At 45.4% G+C, this 24,883-nt stretch overlaps 1 protein-coding gene and 1 long non-coding RNA gene across 6 annotated transcripts in view; one reads left to right on the top strand and one right to left on the bottom strand.

Moving 5' to 3' along the window:
- The window catches only part of Cttnbp2nl (CTTNBP2 N-terminal like), a 51,232-nt gene extending 26,921 nt beyond the window's left edge, over positions 1–24,311 (top strand). For all 5 annotated transcript variants that reach the window (NM_030249.4, XM_030252916.1, NM_001163333.1 and 2 more), the window contains exons 4-6: positions 14,803–15,033; positions 18,171–18,278; positions 20,098–24,311. In NM_030249.4, coding sequence (NP_084525.1) covers positions 14,803–15,033; positions 18,171–18,278; positions 20,098–21,576 — 1,818 coding nt within the window. In that variant the 3' untranslated portion in view covers positions 21,577–24,311. The remainder of the gene's footprint in view (positions 1–14,802; positions 15,034–18,170; positions 18,279–20,097) is intronic.
- On the bottom strand, positions 8,464–18,175 carry Gm40116. The gene is made up of 2 exons (XR_867543.2): positions 18,023–18,175; positions 8,464–8,966 (listed from the first exon to the last, which is right to left on the bottom strand). It is a non-coding gene; the product is annotated as a predicted gene, 40116 (long non-coding RNA).
- Positions 24,312–24,883: the final 572 nt, after the last annotated feature.

Raw genomic sequence — 24,883 nt, 5'->3', positions numbered from 1 at the left:
GGGAAGGTGGACTTCTTCAGCTCTACATGACTGTTTTTATTGTTTGAGAATTTTATATATGCCCAACACCAGTCTTCTCACTTCTTTCTTTCTTTTTCTGTTTTTTTTTTTTTTTTTTTGGTTTGATTTGGTTTGGGGATTTTGGTTTGTTTAATTTGTTGTTGTTGTTGTTGTTTTTTGAAATAAGATCTCACTGTCAGGCTGGCCCCAAACTCAGAGATCTGCCTGCTTCTGCCACTTGGATGCTGGGATTAAAGGCATACACCACTACCAACCAGCTTCTCATTTTAATATTAATTTTTCATTTCTTATTGAGTAATGAAATTAGGTATTTAAATGTCATCAATATTTACTTCCTTAGTTTTTGAGACAGTCTCACTATGTAGCCCAAATTGTCTGACATTTGCCCTCCAACTCCCTCAACCTCCTGACTAAAGCTGCATGTAAGACTGTTGCTAGCGGACCATCTAGAGACTGCCATATCTGTGGATCCACCCCATAATCAGCTTCCAAACGCTGACACCATTGCACACACTAGCAAGATTTTGCTGAAAGAACCCAGATAGAGCTCTCTCTTGTGAGACTATGCCGGGGCCTAGCAAACACATATGTCGATGCTCACAGTCAGCTATTGGATGGATCACAGGGCCCCCAATGGAGGAGCTAGAGAAAGTACCCAAGGAGCTAAAGGGATCTGCAACCCTATAGGTGGAACAACATTATGAACTAACCAGTACCCCTGAGCTCCTGAGTCTAGCTGTGTATGTATCAAAAGATGGCCTAGTCAGCCATCACTGGAAAGAGAGGCCCATTGGACTTGCAAACTTTATATGCCCCAGTACAGGGGAATGCCAGGGCCAAAATGTGGGAGTGGGTGGGTAGGGAAGTTGGGGGAAGGTATAGGGGATTTTTGGGATAGCATTGGAAATGTAAATGAGGAAAATACCTAATAAAAATATTTAAAAAAAAAAAAAAAAGACTGTTACTAGCAGCAGACGTCATAGCAGCACAAGTGCTAGAGAAAGCCTAGCATCTCACAGTAGGGTCTGCTCAAGAAAATCACTCTTGAGGTTTGATCTTTTGCTATATATTGTAATGCTAAGTGGGAGGTGGGGGGAGCAAGACCTGGTTGCCCCGAGGACAAGAGAGTCCTCACATAGACCCAAGTGACCCTGTGTGCCCTTGCCCCTAAGTTAGTTTTGATTGGTGAATAAAGATGCCAACAGAGCAGCAGGTACTCTGAACCACTGAGCCGTCTCTAGCCCCTGGGAGAAATGTATAGTGTTTCCTTTTAAGAATATTTACTTATTACTGGGTGAGAGTGACCATGCCACGCTGTGTGTGGAGGCCAGGACAACTTTGTGAGCTAGCTTATTCCTTCCACCTTGACATGGGATCTGAAAACTGAACTCAGGTCGGCAGCCTTTCGTCAGTGGGCCGTAAGCACAGAAGAGACATAGGCAGGGTTTAGGTTCTAGAGCCTAGAACCTTCTGCGGGGCCAGGGAAGAAAAGGTGAGGAGGAAGAGAAAGCCGCCATAGGTTAGGTGAGTCACGAAAACGTGGTCCCACATTAAAAGCAGCCCAGATGAAACATAGTAAGTACTAACTCAGGGTTACTGATAGGAAGGTAGATTCTAATAGCATAGACAGTGAATATCTGCCCAGCTCTTGTGCGGCTTAAGCAATATTGTAAATAATAAAAGTTGTGTGCTAGGCAGGCGTGGTGGTGCACGCCTTTAATCCCAGCACTCGGGAGGCAGAGGCAGGCGGATTTCTGAGTTCAAGGTCAGCGCTACAGAGTGAGTTCCAGGACAGCCAGGGCTATATAGAGAAACCCTGTCTTTAAAAAACAAAAAAAAAAGAAAAACAAAAAAAAGTTGTGTGTCTTTTATCTGGGAACTGAATGATTGAAGGTGGGTAGAAACCCCGGATTGGGATTAAAAAATTTTACAACAGTTATGATGGAATCAGAGTGGAGTACCTCCAGACTGGTAAGGAATGGTCTTTGTGTGTCCTAGGGAATACTGTCCACAATGTGATATGTGGAAACATAAAACCATAACATGGAAAAATACTAAGTTGTAGTCTAGTAGGGGAAACCTCTCAAAGTCTCTCCATTCTCCCCCTCAGCTTGTTCCCTGAAGATAGTAGGACCTCCTAACACCATCTACGGGGGTGGGGGGAACCCGCAGTGGGGCACTAGTGAGAGGGAAGAACCTGCAGGTGGGGTGCCCTGGCAGGAAAGAGCCACGAGAAGGGCAAGGCCATTGGTACCGATGATTGTTCGTAAACCGGATATTTAGAACAAGAAGCTTGTGTTCCTAAGTGATAAAGCATCTGATTTTCATTCCTGAAAACATGGACCCTCATCTATCAGCTGGCTCATAACGCAATAGTGTGGTGTCAGCTGTCTAGACCGCTTTCTGTGACGTGTCATTCTTGCTGTGAATTGTGTGAGGGATTACAGGTGCCAGTGAATTTCTCATTTGACTGGCATCTTCCTGTGAACTCTGGGATCTGTGTGGTGTGTGTCCGAGTGGGTGGGGGTGGGGTGTTATGTCTTGGAGGAAGAGACGGGGTTCTGCTTGTGAAGTGGCAGTCCCTTCCAGCACAGGCAGTTGGGACAAGCTTACAGCAGTCACTCAGCCTGAAACTAAGACAGATAGAAAAAGGAAGCAGCTTATTCCTGTTATTCTGACTTCCTGTCATTGTGTCTCCTTGCATGTGTTGGCCTCGTGATTTAGGTTAAATCAGAGGTTATTTCTAGCAGCTCCTATAGAAAGAAGCAAGGGAAACTATGAAAGTTTTAGTTGAAAACAAAATCTGTGGTCTGTCAGTATATTGAGCCAGTTGTAGAAATAATAGGACTAGAGGAGGCCATCTTGTCAGCTTGCTGACAGTCTGTGTGGAAAGGAGGCATTTAGAGAATGTATTGGGAGTTTTATTAAATGAGAAACATAGGGCTGCCAAAGCTGATGGCTCTCGGCAGGTAATGATGCTCACTGCCCACTGATGACAGTCTGCAGGTAATGGTGCATACTGCCCACTGCCCACTGACGAAAGGCTGCCGACCTGAGTTCAGTTCTCAGATCCCATGTCAAGGCAGAAGGAATAAGCCAGCTCCAAAATTGTCCTGGCCTCCACACACACAGCGTGGCATGGTCACTCTCACCCAGTAGTAAGTAAATATTCTTAAAAGGAAACGCTATACTTTTCTCCCAGGGGCTTGAGAGACAGCTCAGTGGTTCAGAGTACCTGCTGCAATTCCAGTGGACCTGAGAACAGTTCCCAGGACCCACATTAGGTAGCTACACTTGTAACTCCAGCTCCAGAGATCCAGCCCCCTCCTCTGGACACTAATGACACACATATATGAGTGGCATATACTCATGGCAGGCACACATATGTACACATGAATAGAAGTATGACATTTTTTAAAGGAAGGAAGGAAGGAAAGAAATACCTCTTCTGTAAAGCTGTTGTTACACTGACAGGGATGTTCGTGTGCTGTTGTTTAACACCGGGAAATCGTAAATCTCCTGTCAGTAAAGCTGCATCCTGGTGCATCTCACTGTGGGATGTTCCTGGATGTAGGGTTTTCACTGTGCATGCCAAGCTGGCCTTGAATCAACTGTGCAGCCCATACCCAGGCTGATCTCCAGCTTGTAGCATCTTTCTGCCTCGGTCTCCCCAGGAAGCTGTCTTAGGCATGTGCCCATATGCCCAACTGGTTGTATTTTTAAGAAGAAAACTGCTATGCAGTGACTTAGATGTCTAAGATTGATTGGAAAGACACAGCAGAGCCCTGCAGTTTAGCTGTGTGGTTGGGTTTTATACAATGCACCTAAACATATGCGTTTGCCTAGAAGTGGCCCACGAACAGAATTCAGGAAGACTTTCCGAGAGGAAAGATAGATGAAGTGGCTCAGGAGAACTCACAGACTCAGAAATAGGTGGGGTTGCAGTCAAGAAGGACTTCAGTTAGCTAAACAATAAGTTTGGTGAGTGCTGGGGTATAGGTGTGCACTGCCACGCCCAGTTGTATGGGGCTGTGGCTTGAGCTCAGGGTTACATGTGTTCTGGGTAAGTTGTCTGACCTCCAGCTTGTAGCACCTCCCTGCCTCAGCCTCCCCAACTGAGCATCTCCCCAGCCTTCTTTCCCTTGCTTCCTTGTGTACTCGGAAGTTCTTGGTCGTCTCTTGCCCTCCGATTTCTTCCCTTACATTACTTCTTGCCCCTGCTGTAAGGCCCATTTGGACCAGTCTCTTAATTATGAGCCACCTGCGAGACAACTCGTCTCCTTGGTACACTCAGTATTTCAGTGTTGCTTGTCTTCTTCTGCCTTCTGTGCCTGCATCTCTCGTTTAGTTTTTACCTCTGTCTCGACTTAAATCTGCCTGCTGAAAGCAAATATAACTTCTAATGCCTACCGCCCTCTGTGCTGGATTGGACCCAGAACCTAGCCAACACATAAGGCAAACATTCCACCTCTGAGTCCCAGGCCCTAATGGCGTCTTCTAATTAAATTACTAAAGCATCTGGGGGGGGGGGGGGGGGACAGGGACGGGAGGTGTGTCAGTCCTTAAGACAGGGTGTTGCTGGGTAGCTGACAGGCATCAAACAGACACCTCAGGCCATCATACTTTCTTTAAATGTGTATACGTTTTTCACCTGCATATATGTCTGTATACCACTTACATGCATTCCTAGTGCCAGTGAAGGCTAAAAGAGAGCATTGGATTCCCCTGGAACTGAAGTAATAGACAGTTGTGAACCTCCATGTGGGTACTGGGAATTGAACCTGGGTCCTTTGGAAGAGCAGCCAGTGCTCTTAACCACTGAGCCATCTCTCCAGCCCCTCATCTTACTTTTACACTTTCTTTCTTTGGTTTTCTTAGCTTTCTTGTCTTGATATTTCTCATCATTTTTTTCTTCCACATACCTTTAAATGGAATGCCCCCCATGGCTGTTTATAATCCTCTGTGGTTCCCATGGTATACGTTCAGAAGCTCTCTGTCTGGCACACTTCGTGACTGTACTGTGATAGTGCTGTATCAGGCTTTTAGACTTCGGGGCTGATTTGGGTTTGTTGGTTGGTTGTGTTTGGAGCTTTTGTTTTGTTTTATAAAATTACATTTATCTACCTACCTATCTATCCATCTGTCTGCCTGTCTGTCTGTCTGTCCTGTCTGTGTTTGTCTTGGAGCTGAAGTTACAAGTACATTGCCTGGTCTATGTGCTGGGAGCTGACAGGAAGCATCTTATCTACTGAGCGCCCCATTGCATGTTTTATAAACCTGTGTTCACTTAATATGCTTTCTCTTTTCTGGCTGTCCTCACTGGGGATTACAGTAATGTGTAACCTGTTAATTCTGATAAGCATTGGACATTACAAGGATCTTTCTATTTTGTGTGCAAATCCGTGGTTCCCTACCTCCATCGAGTGTAATTCCATGAGGCGCACACAGGTCCTTAATCTCCTCTGACTCTGGAAGCCCAGTATCCAGAGCCTCTGTCGTACTCACCGCTATATGTGTCACATGAAGAATGAGCTGGGACCCTTTTAAGTCTTATGTGAATATTTCAGTTCTCAAAATGGATAGCATTTATTAGTGCTTTTTAGAAGAGAGGCATAACTCTAATAAAGTAGTTTCATAACTTCCACTGTTGATGATTCCCATCCACTCACGTTATTTACATGTCTGGGAACAGCTTGTTCTTCAGACAGGAAGTCAGGGCTTGACGTTGGCTTTCATATCTGTGAAGGATGCAGATGTCTGCTCTGCCCCTCTCCGTCCACGGGTAAATTCCTGTCATGAAACAAGTTTTCTCACTTTAACTTTTTAAACTAAAAATTATTTTTATGCTATGTATATGGGTGTTTTCCCTACATATATGTCTGTGCACCACATGCTTGCAGTAGCAGTGGAGGCCAGAAGAAGGTGTCAGCTTCTCGGGAACTGGAGTTACAAGCAGTTGTAAGCTGTCACGTGAATCCTGAAAGTACAGTTCAGGTCCTCTGGAAGAGCAGCCGGTGCCCTTCCAGCCCCTCCCCCATTTTAACTTTCAGTGAACATTTTGTCTTAGCATCCTTTCTTGCTGAGGTGAGGTGTAGTCGTCTGCACTGCCCTCTCCCCCCATTGGGTAATAATGGGAGCTTTGTATCAGCAGAAAAGCAAACACCCGCGAGCTCCTCCCAATCCTAGCCTCATCCCCAAACCCTGGACCTTATAATGCTAGGCAAGACCACTCCCACTGAGGCTGCTCCAGCCGCACTGTATTGAGTGGTGCAGTGTTCTTTTTCCTTCCCTTCTAGCTACTTAGAAAATCTATTTCCCCACTGTCCAGCTGAGGGCTTTAGAGCATCTGTCTGACTTAGAGATACTGACGTTCAGAATGCACGCACTCACCCTAGTTCTGTGGGACTTGTGCTTACTGCAACTGGTTCTTCTTCCTTCTCTTCCTTCTCTTCTCTTCTCTTCTCTTCTCTTCTCTTCTCTTCTCTTCTCTTCTCTTCTCTTCTCTTCTCTTCTCTTCTCTCCTTCCTTCCATCCTTTTTTCTTTCTTTTCTTTTTCTTTCCTTTTTTCTTTTCTTTCCTTCCTCTCTCTCTCTCTCTCTCCCTCTCTCTCTCTCTCTCTCGCTCTCTCTTTTTCTGATGGGTGGGAGTTAGTTTGAGACAGGCTCTCTTTGTAGCTCTCTGTCCTGGAACCCTCTTTGTAGACCAGGCTATCCCTAAGCTCACAGAGATCCTTCTACCTCTGCCTCCCCAATACTGGGATCAAAGGTTTGGGTCACCACGCCTAACTGGGAATTTGTTTTTCAGGGTTTGGGTTTTTTTGTTTTGGGTTTGTTGTTGTTGTTGTTTGTTTTTGTATCTTTTAGATAATGTTTATCATCATCTGTTTTCTCTATTTTCCAAATTAACACTATTTTAAATTTTTTTTAAATTTATTTTAAATTTATGTGTATACATACACATAAATAAATCTAAAACAGAAAGTACAAACTAACTTCAGACTAGAGAGATAGCTCAACAGTTAAGAATGTACACAGGCTGGCCTTTCAGAGGACTCAGGTTCATTTCCCAACACCCACGTCAGGCAGAGCACAACTGCCTGGAACTCCACTTCCAAGGTTTCATATGCCTCCTGGAGCATGCCCTCATGAGTACATACAAAGACACGTACACATAATAAAAATAAAAGTAATTTTTAAAAACTCCTTAGTTTCAGATGGGGCTCACGTGGGACTGTTGCTCAGTGGTGGGGTGCACAGGACACACTTAGTCAGCAGTAGCGCTGGAAACGGAGCTCATGAGATGTGACTGAGGAGGAGGAGCCGCCTTGTAGAGTGACTCTGAGGAGGGACGATGGAAGCTGTGCAGCTGTGAAGTGGCTCCTGACTAGACTTTCTCTATTTGTTTGTCTCTTTGTTTTGAGTCAGAGTCTCAGTATGTGTTGTTGGCTGGTATGGAACTCATAAAGCCCACCTGCCTCTGGCTCTCTAGTGTGGGGATTAAGGTGCGTGCCAGCACACCTGCTGTAACTGTAATTTGTCTGAATGGACTCCTAAACTTTGCACAAGGGCTCACACAACTTGGCCGGGATGGCGCAGACAGGTCAGAGGACAACTTTTGGGAGTCAGTTCTTTTCCTCTGGTGTGTAGGTCCCAGGGATCAAACCCAGGTTGTCAGTGTCCGTCTTGGCTGCAAATACCTATACTCACTGAGCCCTGGGCCTTTTCAATACAGTGAATACAAGAGCCTCAGTTCATCTCTAGTAGAGAGGTCTCCAGGTTCATAGGATTAACCTACCGTGTCCCACGGCCTGTGGGTTAGTCCCATTGTGTGGTACTCCAGAAGTTTGGGGTCAAGTGTCTCCCCACCATCACCACCGCTGTACCTATTTCCTGTGATTCATTAAGTCACTGATTGTACCGTTTATCTGCCAGAACCCACCCACTTCCAGGGTTGGCCGTTTCCTTCCTATTCCTTAGGAGGTTAAAGTCTGTGTGTCTTAGAAAACTCCAATCAAATAAACTCCACTTGGTGTTCTTCTAAACATGTGTGATGCAGTTCAGAAACCATTAAACAAGCAGAGGCTGCCCACCCTCGCTCCTGTTGTTTGTCCTTAAAAATGTAGCAGATTTTTATCTTCTTGAAGACTGAGAACTTTGCCTCACATGTTCAAATCTGCCTTCCTCTGTCACCGCCCACATCACAGCATATGCACTGCCCAGCAAACATAAAGTACTAAATAAATGCATGCAAAGTTTGTGTATTCTGGATATTTCAGTTATGCGGCTTTTCGTTTCTTTTGTATATTATATACTTGTTCTATAACCAAATCTCTTCTAGTAACACTTGCTAGTTTAAAATAAGATAGTCCTACTAATACCTTTTTAGATTAGCGTTTATATATTTCTTTTACCTTAAATAGAAAAGCAGAGTCAACAGTCAGACTTATTTGAGTCTTCCGTTTATTCCAGTGTCATTCATAGTTGAGACGTGATGCAAAGTAGATGTTACTTTGTGACATAGGGGACACAACACACTTGTGGGGTAACCCAGGAAGAACTTGCTTGAAATAACCTCACCCCTCACAGTGCTCTGCAGCGACTTCTCTTCTGGTTTTGAGGCAGGGAGGAAGCCGAAAAAAACCCAGGATTACTGTCTGCTATGCAGACTCCTAGCTGCCCAGACTCCGCAGTTAGGGCCTAACCGGAAGCTCGTTCCTGATAAGTTCTGAGTGTCAGCCTCCTCCTCTTCCTCACTGTGGACGAGCTTCTCGGCTCTGAGAAAGTTGGATGCTACTGTTTAATCTCTATGAAAGGAAATGGAGATGATAGTGTCGCCTAGCAGAAGAGGAATATGTGCTGGGCATGGTTGGTGGTGAATCCTGTATGCAGAGCACGCAGGAGACCAAGGTGAGAGGGTCTCAGTTCTAGACCAGCCATATACCAGACCTGTCTTAAGCAAACAGAGAAGAGAGATTGTTAGGATTAGGTTGGTGGGATGAAAACTCAGCACACTGCTTTCAGGTAAAAAGCATTTGGATGTTAGCATCCCTGTTTCTGCTGCTGCTGTTAAAATTGATTTGGGGACCCAGCAAAATGGCTCAGTGAGTAAAGGTGCTTGTCATCTCCATCCCGGTGACCCCAGTTCAGTTCTTGGGGCCCACATGGTAAAAAGATCCAGAAAACTGGCTCCCGCAGGTTGTCCTCTGACCTCCATACATGCTCTGTGTGGCATATAAATGGTTATTCACACATGTGCGTGTGATCACACTCTTTCTCATATATACATAGCAAAATGGAGAGGTGCTAAATTCAGTAGGTACCAGTCAGGACAATGAGACCCTGCTGCAGCTGCTGCTGAAATACAGCCTGACCACAGCAGATGCTGGGAAGGGTGAGACCTGAACGCTTCCAAGCTGCTGATAAGCAGTAGTGTAGTAGACCCACTCTGGGAACTGATGGAGCAGTTCTCATGATTAGACAAGCTAACGAGCTGTAATTACAAAAGAAGCATCTGCAAGCAGCTCTTACTCTGTTGCTAATACAGCTTTGTTCATAGAAGAATCCAACTTAGTAGACTCAAACATCAGTCAAGAGAGTAAATAAATGCAGTATATTCATATAGTAGCATACAGTGCAGCAGTAGAGGACAGATTACAGACATGCCACCTATGAGCATGAACTTCATTATACTGAGAACAGGGCCAGGTACAAAAGCGTGCAGCATGTGCGACTGTTTAGATGACTAAGTTAGTGAAAACAAAAGAACTCAGAACGGGGTTGGCCCTGCGGGGAGACTTCTGGTGGGGAGGGGCACGCAGTAACTTCCTGTTGAGATTTAGAATGCTCTGTGCTTTAACTGGGATATAGGTAACGGGATGTGTATGTTTGTATGGTGTCTGCACAGTGGGGACAGGGCAGAAGAAGATCACTCTCCACTCGTCACTTTATTCCCCAGGACAGGATCTCTCCCTAAACCTAGGGTTAGCTGGCAGTCAGCCTCTGTCTCCACACGCGCGCACACACACACACGCACACGCACACGTACATGCACACGCACACATACATACCCAGTGGTGGGCTTACAGGCCCATGAGAGGCCACTCCCAGCTTTTTTACATGACTATTGGGAATTTGGACCCAGGACTTCATGCTTGCACGGAAAGAACTATTTACCCACTGAGCTGTCTCTCCAGCCCTAAACTGAACTCTAATGTATAATTCTTGGCCATTTGGATTTTCTCTTTTCATTTATGGTCAGTGTCTGGCTTTTGTTTTGTTTTGGTTTAGTTTGTTTGTTTTTACTTTCGCTTTTTTAGTTGGTTGGTTGTTTGGTTGGCTGGTTGGTTGTTTGGTTGGCTGGCTGGTTGGTTGGCTGGTTGGCTGGTTGGTTGGTTGGTTGATTGGCTGGTTGGTTGGTTAGTTCATTGGTTTTCGTTTTTCAAGACAGTTTCTCTTTGTGGCCCTGGCTGTCTTGGAATTCATTCTGTTCACCATACTGGCCCCAAACTCAAAGATCCACCTGCCTTCTGCCTCCCAAGTGCTGGGATTAAATGTGTGCACAACCACACCCAGCTTCAGTGTCTGTTTTTATTTGTGATCATTGGGCAGGAAGATGAAGAACTGGAGTTGTAGCCTGGCTGCTTACCTAGGAGGTCCTGGGTTCCATGACCCATTCTAATGAGAGGTGGTTGTCAGGGCAGAGTCCTAAGCATTTGCCAGTGGGGATAGCTAGGAAATCTCTTAACTCACTCACTTCTGTTATAAACCTAAAACTGCTGGGAAAGGGAAAGGATTTTTTTGTTTTTGTTTTTATGTGCATTGAAATCCTTAATTTATGTTCAGGAATACTTGCCCTTTATCTGTTCTTTCTTCCCTGTTCAATTCCCGTACACATTTTTGTTCCCCACATCAAAAAGGTAAGCATATGGATCCAGGCCAGAAAGTACCATAGCCCCCATAGCCTCATTCCTGGAGGGAAGGGATCCGACAGAAGGACAGACATACTCCACATTCCTTTGGTTTCATCAAAACCTGTGACAGACTTTGGAATTAGGGTGTTGATACCGCTCCTTGTGGCCACACTCACAGCTACTTAAGATTAAACCCACTCTCAGTCCTGAATAGAATTTAGGACACTTTGTCCAAATAATGATAAATAATTGTCTAATCTTATGTAAATAATTGCCTTTATAAATATCTGTGCTTGAAGATTACTTTGAAGAGTGTTTGAAGTTCATCCTACTTCAAAGGCAGTTGAAATAATCACCTCATTCTTGTAGAAGTTAGAGGGCAACCTATAGGAGTTGGCCCTCCCACAGTACAGGTCTTGAAGATCAAATTGAGGTCATTAAGCTTGGCAACAAGTACCTTTACCATCTAAGCCATCTTATGTGCCAAGTTATTAGTTTGCTTTGCTTTGCCTCAAGACAGGATCTCATGTAGCCCAGGCTGGCCCCAAACTTAATATTTAGCTGGAAATGACCTTGAACTTCTGATCTGCCCACCTCCTTCACCTCCTAAACACTGAAACTGCAGACATGCACCAGCACACCCAGTTTTGTGCTATGCTGTGGATGAAACACAGGGCTCCATGCATGCGAGGCAAGCCCTCTACCAACTGAGCCATCCTAGACTAACTCTTTACCTTTAGATTCAGAGCCACTTTTCATCCAAAGAATATAGTGGCTGGTATCCTGCCCAGGAGTGGATTATGCACACTCCTGTTGTTACACACTTCACACTAGGAAGGCAGAAAAGGAAACTGCTTTATTTCTTTGTGGGGGAAGGGTGACGACTTGAAACAAAATCTTCCTGTGTGGCTCATGTGGCTCAGGCTGGCTTGAACCTCTCAGTTCTGCCACCATAGCCTGAGTGCCCACCTCTTCCTTTATGAGGCAGTGAGAGCGCCACAGGAGCTTGGGGACTAAACATGGCGGCTCCAAGGCTAGTCTGTGATGTCATTTTAAGCTTTCTCTAGTGATGTGTTTCCTCCAGCCTGTGAAGTGAAGATGAAGGCATAATAGGTGGCTGGTGTTCTGGCTGTTGATAGGACCTCTGTTGTCAGTCTGTCTAGCAAGCCAGTATTTTTCTTTTCTTTGAAATTAAAGACCAACATGTTTTCTGGCACTGTAGAAATTTCTCTTCAGCTGAAGTTTATATTGTCCCTGAAGCAAAAATGCTGAAATACGAAATTGATTGGTTTAAGCTTTGGCCCCTCATGTACATTTTTAATAGGTACAAATCATTAAAATATTAATGCTATTTTACCCTGTAATATAATGTTAGTGGCAGCATATCTCATTCCTTGACTGTGGCCAGTCTCAGTGAGCTGTGTGGTCGCATCTGGAGTGTTCTAAGGTTGGGCTGCACACCTGAGATGTTGGTCTTGATAACCTGAACACTGCATGCTGTGGGAAGCCAGCACATAAGCCGTGGTGATTAGAATAGACCCTCATGAGATCCCAATCTAGAACTACCCAGCTAACCCCTCATCCTAGATTCCTGACCATCAGGTGCCACATGAGATAAAATAAGGATTATTTAAGCTGCTGGCGTTGCTGCTTGTTATGCAGCAAGAGGTAGCCAGCACATACCCCCACAACAGTTATTCTCATTACATTTTAGCATTTGGTTTTGCTTATCACTGTTATTTACAGTTAAACATGTAGCCCATAAATTGGTTGAAAAATGAATTTCTCCCGTTTTTCTGGTGTTTAGTATCATAAGTACAGCCTTCGAGCTGACCTTGTCTGTGCTTGGCCCTGTGGTGGAACTGCTGTGTGACCAGAGCCTTTTAGTCTGCCCACAGCTCCCTTTCATCTGCGGTGAAGCCGTGTATTGGTGTGGATTGTAATTAACCATGCAGGTGACTATGGGATCACTCTGAAGTATCAGAAGACAGCCTAACAACTGTTTTCGGGCTAAGGCTACTCTTGCTTGGGACTCTGATACTAACTGTCACAAAAGATAATCACCATGTGGGTTTTTAAAGTCAAGTTTTAGGACTGGTTAACTCTACACTCAAACCCGACAGGCAGCTTCTTGGCAAAACTAACATCCGAGTCACCAGTTGTTCCGTGGCCAGAGTCATCGTCCCAGCTTCTGCTCGAAATCCCAACTCCCCAGTGTTTTGAAAAGAAAAGATCATTAACACTAATTTAAAAAGACTCTAGCTTAATCTCTCTCTTTTGGGCTACAGAACCAATCTTGGTGATAGTAGCATTTACTACACTAGTGGTACAGGGTTGGCTTTATCAGAAGAGCAAGGGCTGTAAGGAGACTCCAGGAAAGAGGCCAAGTATGGTGGCTCATGTCTGTCAGTCCAGCCAGAATCCAAGACCAGCCTCCTCCCCAGCCAAGGGCCTCCTCCATACTCCAGTACACATAGGGATTTTTAAAAAGAAAGAAGAATATTTGCACTTACAGTGTCTGTGTCTACTGTGTAAATAGCCTCAAACTGTTCCAGTCATCTGGTGATAAGATGACTGTAGGCCAAACCAGAAATCAAACGGAAAGCGTGTTTGTTTTGAGGAAGGGTCTCACTGCATAGCCCACACTGACCTAAATTTAGGATCTCCTCATCTCAGCCTCTCCTGCAGGACTTGTGGGCTTGTACCACCATGGCCAGCATTGGGGCTTTCATCATTGTTAGTTGTTTTGAGATAGGGTCTCAGAATGTTGCTCAGGCTTGCCTCAGACTCACAGAGATCCAGCTGCCTCTGCCTCCTGAGTACTGGAGCATAAAAGCATATGCCCCCATGCCTAGCCTGTGTAGAAACTGCTCATGCCCCTCTGTTTATAGACATGAAGTACTTGTTGCTCATATCATGTCATTCCTAAAGCTTTCCTGAGCAGAGGTAAGACAAGAAGGAAACTGAAGTATCTTTCCAAACATTTGTTGATCCTTAGATACCTGGTTGCCAGGGGAAACAGAAAAGACTATGGAACGGAGAGGGTGATCAGAGATTGAGAAGGAGGGGCAGGGGTTGAATTTGGCGGGGGGTAGAAGGGGTTTTTGTGTGTGGCTGGCATTATATGTACCTACCCACTCTTAACCCATCAGCTGTGAACTCGAGTTCTCTCTGTACAGATCACAAGGAGTCCTGAATTCTCCTCTGTCGGCACTTGCTGGCACCTGGTTTGTTGTTAAGTATATAAACTGATAAAGTCATCAAGCTTAACACTTTAGGAATGCAAATGCCACACAGGAGAAAGATAAGATAAACCTGCAGGTAACACAGACATACAAGTGGAGGCACTGGGTTTGCTGCTTTAAGACTTGGGACTTCCAAGCCCGGGAGTGGTGCTACATGCCTTTAATCCCAGCACTTGGGAGGCAGAGGCAGGTGGATTTCTGAGTTCAAGGCCAGCCTGGTCTACAGAGTGAGCTCCAGGACAGCCAGGGCTACACAGAGAAACCCGTCTTGAAAAACAAACAAACAAACAAACAAGTCATGGGACTTCCAGAGCCATGCTAGCTGGGTTAAGTACCTGTTCTGACAGTCGGCTAGCTGAGTAGTTAGCCTCTTTTTAATGATTTTTCCATTTGCAAAGGAGATGATTAGTGCTACTTTATAAGGCTATAAAATCACCCACGTTAATATGGCCAAACCTGCTGTGGATCACGTCTAATACTGGGTCAGTGTTCATATTACTGCAAGGCACCACCTCCTGGTATCTCCTGATTTGTAGTCAGGTTTACACTAATGCTACCACCTTTGGTATTGTAACACATTCCTCTCTTTAATGGTTTGGGGTTTTGTTTGTCTTTTCTTATTCTCAGGCCCAACACAGAGATACTTTCATTGAAGAACGCTATGGAAAATATAACATCAGTGACCCTCTAATGGCTCTTCAGAGAGATTTTGAAACACTGAAGGAGAAAAATGATAGTGAGAAGCAGCCAGTGTGCACAAACCCCCTCTCTGTCCTCAAGGCGGTGATGAAGCAGTGCAAGAACATGCAGGAGCGCATGCTGTCCCAGCTGGCCGCAGCCGAGAGCAGGCACCGCAAGGTAGGCTTGCCCAGAGCCAGGCTGGGCTTCGGAAATCCGCAGGAGACTTGCCTCAGCCACCAGTGTTCACGGGCATTGGAGAGGGCTGGGGAGCTCATGGGTATCGGACTCTTCAGTTACACAGGAGTCCAGGCACAAAGGGAAACGGGTCATTGCACAGGTCCAGACGTTACTAAAGATGACATTCATCTGTGATGAGTCACTCCAAAATACTTGGTGCCATTTTTTTCCCCAAAATCTCAGTCTTCCAAACTTTAGTGGCAAGCTGGTGTTTAACCATGCTTGAAGCTGAACAGAGCATTCTCTGTTTGCTTATTTAAGTGATAAATAAAAAGATTAACAGGTATTTAGGGAAGAGAGGGAGTATAAATCCACCTGGTACTAACCATGCAAGCATGAGATTGTTTCCACTCATCTGGTTCCTGGTTTCATTACAAGGTGTAAGGCTGTAAACAGCTCCTGCCATGGCTGGCCTTTAAGTCTTCTCTACACTGGAGTGCAGGGCAAACCTGTGCTCCCTGCAGTTTCAGGTTTGAGAACTCCAATGTGTGTAGTACCTCTCCAGCTTGTTCCTGCCTATAGGCAGGGTTTGACAAGCATCTGCATTTTAAAAAGCTAGCTATTTAGATTTGGCCCTACAAGGGGCAGGCATCGACCATGGCTTGTAGGAGACATTTTAATGAGGGAGATGGTGTCAGCAAATTCAGTAGACATTAGTTTGTTCTCATGGTTATCTCCACGGGAGCTCTCTGCTAAAGCCACATCTGGTAAGTTGCCCCTGAGCTGGGTCTTCTTGCCTGTCAGCCTTTGTTTCTCTTCACTGAGTCCAGAGGATAAGTCCTTAACCATGGGTAGGTCACGCATGACCCACAAGGCCCCTGAAATATATAACATATCAGAAGTGTATGCATTTTTATGGAAAGTGTATTTTTTTATACTTTCAGTCAAAATCTAAAAGTTGCCTGTGGCCAAAAAGAGTCTAACCCAAATGTTTCATTTGTGGCAATGTGTCTGATCCAGGCTATGTCGTCTAGAACACACATGGCAGTGTGTCTGACCCAGGCTGCGTTGTCTAGAACATACATGGTAGCGTGTCTAACTGCAGTACCTAGCTGCTCTTGGGTGTTTTACCCAAGCTGGGCACTAAATTTGCCAGTAATCAGTTAGTACTTAGAGGTCTGTATATAGAGTAGGCTTATAGTCCAAGTTCGCTGAAGATTCCGTGTCTACCCTTTGCTGTGCTGTGGCTATTATCTGTAAGCCCTCGTCCTCCCAGAAAGAGTAGGATCTGCACAGTAGACAGTCTGGTCACTGTGCTTGCAGTAGAAGGAGGGTTCCTCAGGCACTTCCTCCCTGTCCCAGTGCCCCCAGCACTCAAGGGTAGCTTTATCTCTGTTGTTTCGAAACATGGATTTGTCACACACACACACACACACACACACACACACCACCGCATCTGCCCTCCTCATGCTTTAAATCACTGGGTAGCTAAAGATGACCTTTTGACTTTACTTCTCAAGCCCTGGGGTTGCAGATACTGCTCCTCATACCCAGTTTAAGGAAGAGTCTCTTCTTCATCTAGTCTTTGAAAATCCAGACTCTGAACCAGACTCCCTACAGCACCTGCTTTCCAAGGTTCCAGCTCTTTGGAGCCTGCAGGTGAGGTGAGATGGTTCACTCCTGCTACCGAAGCACTGCCTCTCCCCAAGCTTGTTTTCCATTTCAGACTGTTCTTAAACCTTCCTGTCTGGGGCCTGGAGAGATGGCTTAGCAGGGATGAGCACTAATTGCTCTTCCAAAGGACCGAGTTTAGTTGCTAACACACTCACATCAGGCAGCTCACAACCACCTGTAACTCTAGCTCCATAGAATTCAGTGCCTCTGGCCTCCATGGGCAACAACGCTCATGTGCGCACATACTCACGCATAAATAAATACAATAAATTCTTGAAAAAACTTTCTCCCCTACTAAAGTCTCTCATCTCTGAGACTCTATAGTATATTTCTTTCTGTAATTTTAAAGGGCTCTCAAACTAGATAATACATTTAACCAGAAGGCATTCTATTACATTTAAAATCTAGATTTTTTTTAGCTCAACAGGAAGTACACTAATACATCTTAATTTTAGTTTTATTTATATTTAATTATTTTTTGAGACTAGATCTCCCTGTATCTGTATAGCTCTGGCTGGCTTCGAACTCATTGTGTAGACAAGGCTAACTTCACGGTCATGGCAATCCTCCTGCCTCTGCCTTCTGTATACTTAGAGGACAGGCATGTGTCACCATGTTTGTTTGTTTTCATTTTAAACTTTAAAGTGGGGTTCCGTGTTATAGAAAATGTTCTTTCTTCATTCCTAAAATTATTAGTAGGCAACATCTTGAGAATTGACCATCAACATAACTGACAGCCCAAGAGGTCTAGGCTGAGCCACTCTGAAACAGAAGCTACTGAACGATACATTCACATGTCAAATGCTGTGTGGTTTGGGCAGAATGCATGAGAAATGTCCATTTCTGCTTTTGTTTTCCTGGAAACTGATTTAGAGCATTCAGCACCAGGATAAGTGGACTAGGATAAATGGGCAAGTTGTTAAATTCTTGTGGAAAATCACAGGTCAGATCCCAGTAACCGAGCCTTCTGCACATAGGATGGAGTAGGAGTCTTTCCCAGATGATCTGGGTGTTAGTTAAGCAAGGCACTGGATGTTCTGTTTGATTTGATCTTTAGTTTCAAGCTGGAGCTTTGGTGCCTCCTGTGATAGCATTGAGAGGAACACCTCAGCCTTGTGTGGTGCCGCCCACCACAACAGGGCTCGCCCCAGCAGGTCCCTAGTCAGAACAAACCGCCTGTGATTTCCCAGAATTCTGCTGGTTCTCAAACCTTCCCAACCCCCACAGCTAATTCGTTTCTCTCTTGTCTCTGTTTGCATTCTTCTGCACATACTTCAACAAAAGTAAACATCTTGTTTTCTAGCACATAGCTCACATGTCTTTCATCCTGCTGCGACAGCGTGCGCCTCGACAGCCCTGGCTGGATTTCATGTGTTTGCTCATTTAATCTGGAACCCTCAAGTCTTGAGTAGTGTAAGTGTTGAGTCGATGTTTGGAAGTTAATGCTTTAAAATCCTTTACAGGTGATCCTCGACCTTGAAGAAGAAAGACAGAGGCATGCACAGGACACTGCTGAAGGAGATGATGTCACCTACATGCTGGAGAAGGAGAGGGAGAGACTGACGCAGCAGGTAACTCGGGAAGGAGGAGCAGGATGACCTTGTCTAGAGAGTTGCTGCTTAGGCTTACGGCAGTGTGCAGAATTACGTTAGAAGTCCTTATTGAGAAGATAGAATGGCCATGTTTATCACGGCTATTCCCAAAATGTCTGTTTTTTCAAACAAACAAACAAACAAACAAACAAAAAACATAGGTAACTTGGGATTGGGGAGATAGTCCAGGGGGCAAGCACTGCTCTTGCAGAGGGCCCACGTTTGGTTCCTCACATCCACATCAGGTGTCTCACACCTTCCTGGAACTCCAGCTCAGAGGATCTGACACCCTCCTCCTGTCTACAGTAAGACCTGTACTCATGCACAGAGTCCTCACCCACACACAAGTATACATAACTTTAAAAATAAAACAAACAAAGATCACTCAGTGGAACTGTCATTCATAGCACATCCTTTAGAGATCTCTGAGTTTCAGGCTTTTTTGTTGTCCCACGACCTACAGTAACAGCATGGCCTATCCCAAGCCAGTACGCCTGAAGTAGAGTGTTGAGGTGTGGTCTTGCTTGTCCTTTAATGCTAATATTGGGCCCCCAAGATCTGGTTGTCCCAGAGATGACACAGTCTACATGTAGACCCAAGTGACACTGTGTGATCTTGCCCCGAGTTATTTTTGATTGGTGAATAAAAATGCCAATAGCCAATAGCTAGGCAGGATTTGGGGTGAGAGGAGAAACACAAGAAAGAGAAGGTGAAAAGTATGGAGGAGGAGCCACCATGGGTTAGGTGAGCCGTGAAAATATGGCCCTGAGGGCTGGCCAATTAGAGTTTAAGAGCAGCCCAGATGAAACATGGTAAGTAATAAGTTGGAGTTATCAATAGGAAAGTAGATTCTAATAGCATAGAAAGTAGATATCTGCCTAGGTTTTGTCCTGGTTAAGCCTTATTGTAAATATAAAGGCTGTGTGTGTCTTTTATCCGGAAACTAAATGATAAAGGCAAGGTAGAAACCTCAGTTTGGGATTAAATAATTTCCACATCACAGAGATCACAGGACATAAACCATCTGTTTATTCTTGTACTATACAGTGGTGGTGTGCTCACATTGTAGATCAGGGCAGCCTTGACTCACACTCATGAATTCTTTTTGTTTTTAAGTATGATCATGGTTTACTGAACTGGCTTCCCCATCTATCAATGTATCTCGAATTGGAAATTCCTGATTAGAAGGTTCATCCACCCGTTCCCTCTCAGAGTCTGTATAATAATGTTAGACAATAAAACAGACTACATTTGTGTAGATCCAAGGATGGTGGTTCATGCCTCTCGTCCTACCAGTTGGAAGGAGGATTTCAAATTCAAAGCGAGTCTCAGAGTAAGACTTTGTCTAATGAAAACAACAAAAGCAGGGTCTCAGTGCAGCTATTTATGTTCGTTACTCTTTGTAAAGATCAGACAGAATGATTGCTGCATCTTCAAGTTTGATTTTCAACAGCATCCATGCCCAGATGCATCTTACATTGTATTCTGTTATTTGTTTTGGCTGATTCTATGGCCTCTCCGCATACCTAAAACACAACGGTGCATCATATCCCTGCTGTTCACCCTGAGGCAGTTAGGAACTCAAATGCCTCCCAAGTCATCAAGAAAGATTAAATCATAGTGTGTGGGGTGTTCTCATACTTCAAAAATACTAATTAACCTAAGCACCGTGCTGTACAAACTAATACCGCGCACCAGAGAGCAGCCAGTGAGGACACCCTGAGTGATCGTAATTGTTAGTACATCCTTCTGTTTTCCTTCTCTAATCAAGAGGTGTGGTGGCATTTTTCTTTTCTAGTTGGAATTTGAAAAGTCCCAAGTGAAAAAGTTTGAAAAAGAACAAAAGAAGCTGTCCAGTCAGTTGGAGGAGGAGCGCACCCGCCACAAGCAGCTCTCTTCCATGCTGGTGCTCGAGTGCAGGAAGGCCACTAGCAAGGCAGCCGAGGAAGGGCAGAAGGCCGGAGAGCTGAGCCTGAAACTGGACAAGGAGAAGAGCCGGGCGAGCAAGCTAGAGGAAGAGTTGGCAGCCGAGAGGAAGCGGGGCCTGCAGACGGAGGCCCAGGTGGAGAAGCAGCTGTCTGAGTTCGATATCGAAAGGGAGCAGCTGAGAGCCAAACTGAACCGAGAGGAGAACCGGACCCGTGCCCTGAAGGAGGAGGTGGAGAGCCTGAAGAAGCTTGTGAAAGACCTAGAGGCTGCCCAGCAGCACCGCAGCACCAGTGAGCAGGGCAGGGAGCCAGTGACCATGTCCAGAGGCACAGCCACGGAGCCTCCCATGCGAGTGTCTGCGTTTTGTCAAACAGAGAGTGTTCAGACAGAAAGAAGCCACGGGAGTGTCATAACCAAGCTGACAGACACTGGTCTTCCAGGTCCCACCACGGCTGCTTACTCATATGCTAAAGCTAATGGCCACTGTGACCCAGAGATACAGACTACCAGGGAGTTGACCTCAGACAGCAGCACAGAAAACCAAGGGCCTCCACGGGAGAAATCTGCAGTAGCGGCTCAGGAGAAACCAGTGGAGAATGGTGGGTGTCCTGTAGGAACTGAGACTCCAGTCACGATGCCTAGTCACCTCCCTTCCAGTGGCAGCTCCCTGTCTCCCAGCAGCACAGCCTCTTCCTCTCTGACATCATCTCCTTGCTCCTCCCCAGTTCTAACCAAGCGTCTCTTGGGGTCAGCAGCCAGCAGCCCGGGCTACCAGTCTTCCTACCAAGTCGGGATCAACCAGCGCTTCCATGCCGCTCGGCACAAATTTCAGTCCCAGGCGGATCAGGATCAGCAAGCCAGCGGTCTCCAGAGCCCTCCATCCAGGGACCTGTCCCCTACCCTGTTAGACAACTCTGCTGCCAAGCAGCTGGCCCGAAACACAGTCACTCAGGTGCTCTCCAGATTCACTAACCAAGGGCCAATTAAGCCCGTCTCTCCCAACAGTTCTCCCTTTGGGACAGACTACCGAAATCTGGCCAGCACTGCCAGCCCAAGAGGTGACACCAGCCATTCACCCACTCCAGGGAAAGTGTCCAGCCCTCTGAGCCCCCTCTCTCCAGGAATCAAGTCCCCAACCATCCCCAGAGCTGAGAGAGGAAACCCTCCACCAATCCCGCCCAAAAAGCCTGGCCTCACCCCTTCGCAGTCTGCCACCACTCCAGTAACCAAGACTCATTCCCAGGCATCCTCCCTGGCCGCCACAGAAGACCTCGCCAGCAGCTGCTCCCCCAGTGCCGTGGTGGCCAATGGCAAAGATGTTGAGATACTTTTGCCTACCAGCAGCTAGTCCCTAGGGCTGAGTCTCCACATTTGACATTCCATCAGACTCGGGCCAAGAGCTCAGCGTTAAACCCTGGAGTCAAATCATGTTATTTATTTGATAGTAGCTACAGCCATCTGTATAATACATTCAGTGTATTTACCTTTTTGTATTTTTTTAAGTAGAAATTGAATACTTTGGATTTTTATGACTCACCTCTTTGTACTAAGCTAGAAGGGGACCTCATAGACATAGCGCATCTCAAGCTCTGCACTTGCCAGCGTGCTGCGACGAGGCGGCTGACTGGGGACCAGGCGGTGCTGCTGCCAGTCGGGGAGCTAGAATTCATTACTCAGCACTCATTTCAAATTATGCAGAAGCGGTTCGTGCAGATTTTTATTCCAGATGAACATGTTTTAAAAGTGCCTGAAATCGCCTGCCACGGGAATGTGATTCTGCGGCAGAAACAAAAGACAGAGCATTTCTTGCAGCAAATGAGATCCTCTGTGAATCTGAATGTCAAAAAACCAACACTGCTTTTAATCCTCTCTGACTGTTTAATGCCAGCTTTGTGTTCTGAACCGAGGTTTGCATAAGTAGAGTGGAAATCCTTCTGAAGGGCGGGAACTCTGTCAGGCTGAGCTCTGTAAAGCCCTCAAGAAACCCTCCAGAACACTTAGCAGTTGGGGTGCTGATTTTCTTGTGCTTTTGAAAACTTAAGTCATTCTCCGTTTCCTGCATCACTTCTTGAGTAGTGAAGTCACGTCTCCATTCAAATCCACCCTCAAGCATCGGCCATGGGAACTTCTGATTCTGGTTGCTTTTACTTGAATAGGAAATGACATAATGAACTCTTTATTCTGTGATCAAAAAGCAATAACTTAAAAGTCAGTCTTTGTAATACTGTAAGTCAGAATTATACAGATTTTACCAAATTGTTACATTCACTCTCCATGCTGCCAGCACTTCTATCTATGGAACCAAATGGGCGTATATCTGTATCTGTATAGTACACACCCCTTTTACATGTTCAGCATTCTCACACTCAAGCACATAAGTATTAGTGCAATTGTATCTCTGGAGCTTGCAGTGTAGCATAAAGGACAAAGTAGAATCAATCGCATGTTAAGATTACCTACCAAAGCAATTAGATGTGACTTGGAGCCAGTCAGTCAACAAAGAAATCCATTTGACAAGGAAGTGGACAATCCCAAACTAAGCTCACATCATCAGCATCATAGGAAAGCCCATTAAATCGTCCTAGTGCCACAGAACTCAGCTAGCCATGTGAGTGAGTGAGACAGCACAGCCCCTCAAGTGCTATCCACTCAGCCATAGCATCCTAGCCCCGTGTAATGGGGCCACCCCTTTGAGCCCCAGCTCCTGTCATGCAAAAATTGCAGATGGAGGTTACCAATTCTCTAAACGTTCATGGAATTGAGATTCCCACAAGAAGATTCTCATTCTGATTTTAAATGTTTTTTAAATGCTGCTGATTAGACAAACATGGCTGCAAATGACTTTAGCTTGCAGGCTACCAAGCTGCAGCCTCTCCCTCCCTAGAACCTGTGCTGTTTCCCTTGTAGTGAGTTTGTACAGACAGAAACCCCCAGGCTTCTCCACTGTGTCAGCTACATCTGACCAAGTCCACAGAGCAGGACAGCCTTGCTCTTGGCAAGCAGAACCCCCGACACACCAGCTCAGGACACTGGTTACACAGTTTTTTATCCAGAGTAAGAGAGAGGAAGGCCTTGGTGTCTTTACATAAATTGTTCTGGCCAGCATCTACCCAGAAGCCCCTGGCCTACTGTAACCGTTTATTGGGAAGGAGAATGGGTGATCATTGGAAACACCTGATCATGTTTGCAAAACCAAAGGATTCAGTGGGCCCATTCAGATGAGTCACAAGGAATTAGAAATTGATTTTCTTCTTGAACCACAGAGCTGAAAACAAAAAGTCTCCCTAATAATTTAGCTAATAGCTCTTAGTTATATTTTTATTAACCCTTTGAGTCAGTGGGCAAGAGGCAGGTGATTAAAATCTTGGTGGGCAAGTCAACAACAGGGTATACTGTTGACTCTCCAGCTTACAGTTTAAATGGTTAAGGTAAATGCATGACACATGAAAGTGTGGCTGGTGTCTGCTGAAATGATGGAGACATGTGAAACTGTCCCGAGCGATCCTGCATGGAATTTACTCCTATTGCGGAGCCAAAATAGACCAGTGATGATCAAACGCTGAACCTTCTCCTCAGGAGAGACTGCAGGGCCTCAGTGTTCTTACCTCTCTTGCTTTAAATGGTAATCTTAAAAGCTGTGTTGTGCTCTTCCTCTGTTTGGAGACAGATATATATAGAGAAAGAGAAATGCTATAGGGGAGTTTATTTCTTGGGGGGGATGCACTGAACAATATTTCTTTTACAGTATAATACAGGGGTGGGATATGCAAAAGAAATGTGTATTTTTGCTAGTTCCTATCTTCTGAGATAATAAGCACAATCCTGAAATGGATCCAATAATTCAGCTAGATATTATAGATTAGTATTTCAGTTTGCAGTAGATTGTGAGTGTGTGCGCTAAGTAAAAGTTCCATGATTCACAATTTGGGTATTAACCATATCAAAGAAGCTGTTACTGGTCAGCAGAATCTAATGATGTGCTCGGTGTAACACAAGCGTTAACTAAGTCATTAACATTTGTAAGGCCAAGTGCAGAAGTCTTCATTTTTATAGTAGACTACATTAAAACAAGTTAAATCATAACTGTCTGGGGGAAAAGTCTTGTCTTGGGCTTGTTTTATTAGAAAGGGGAGTGTGTGATATACGGAGCACTTGATTGAGTTTTTGAGAAACTCGGCCTCGATGGCAGCATCCAGGTTAGAACTCCCAAAAACTTAGGACATTGGCTTTCTTGTGAAGCATAGAGCTGGGGGTAGGGGTTCCAATAATCTAGTATTTAATAACTTGCATTTTTACTCACTGGGAATCTCACATGCATGCAGACACAGGGACATCGACTGGAGCTTGGTCTGCCTGTCAGGCTACAAAGCTGTCACCACTTCCTCTCTAGTAGCCGTCAGCTGCCATTAACACTCAGCTAGGAGCAGGAACTTGGGAGGCCACGCTGCAGTGTGGCTGGCTTGATCTTGTGCAGGCAGCCACAGCTACTGAGAGTTCATGAGTACATTGGTCCAGAAGACAGCCCTGTCCCCGTCCTTCCTAACCTCTGGCTCGTAGAATCGTTCCTCCTGTGTTGTCCCCTGAGCCTTGGGAGGAGGGCTGTAATACAGATGCCCCACTGAGCAGTCCCTTGGATGTATTTGCAGTCCTCTCAC

The sequence above is a fragment of the Mus musculus genome, chromosome 3, assembly GCF_000001635.26.
Source record: "Mus musculus strain C57BL/6J chromosome 3, GRCm38.p6 C57BL/6J".
In the NCBI taxonomy this organism is placed as follows: Eukaryota; Metazoa; Chordata; class Mammalia; order Rodentia; family Muridae; genus Mus; species Mus musculus.
The sequence above is the reverse complement of the archived record's forward strand: the minus strand, read 5'-3'. Positions and strand labels throughout refer to the sequence as shown.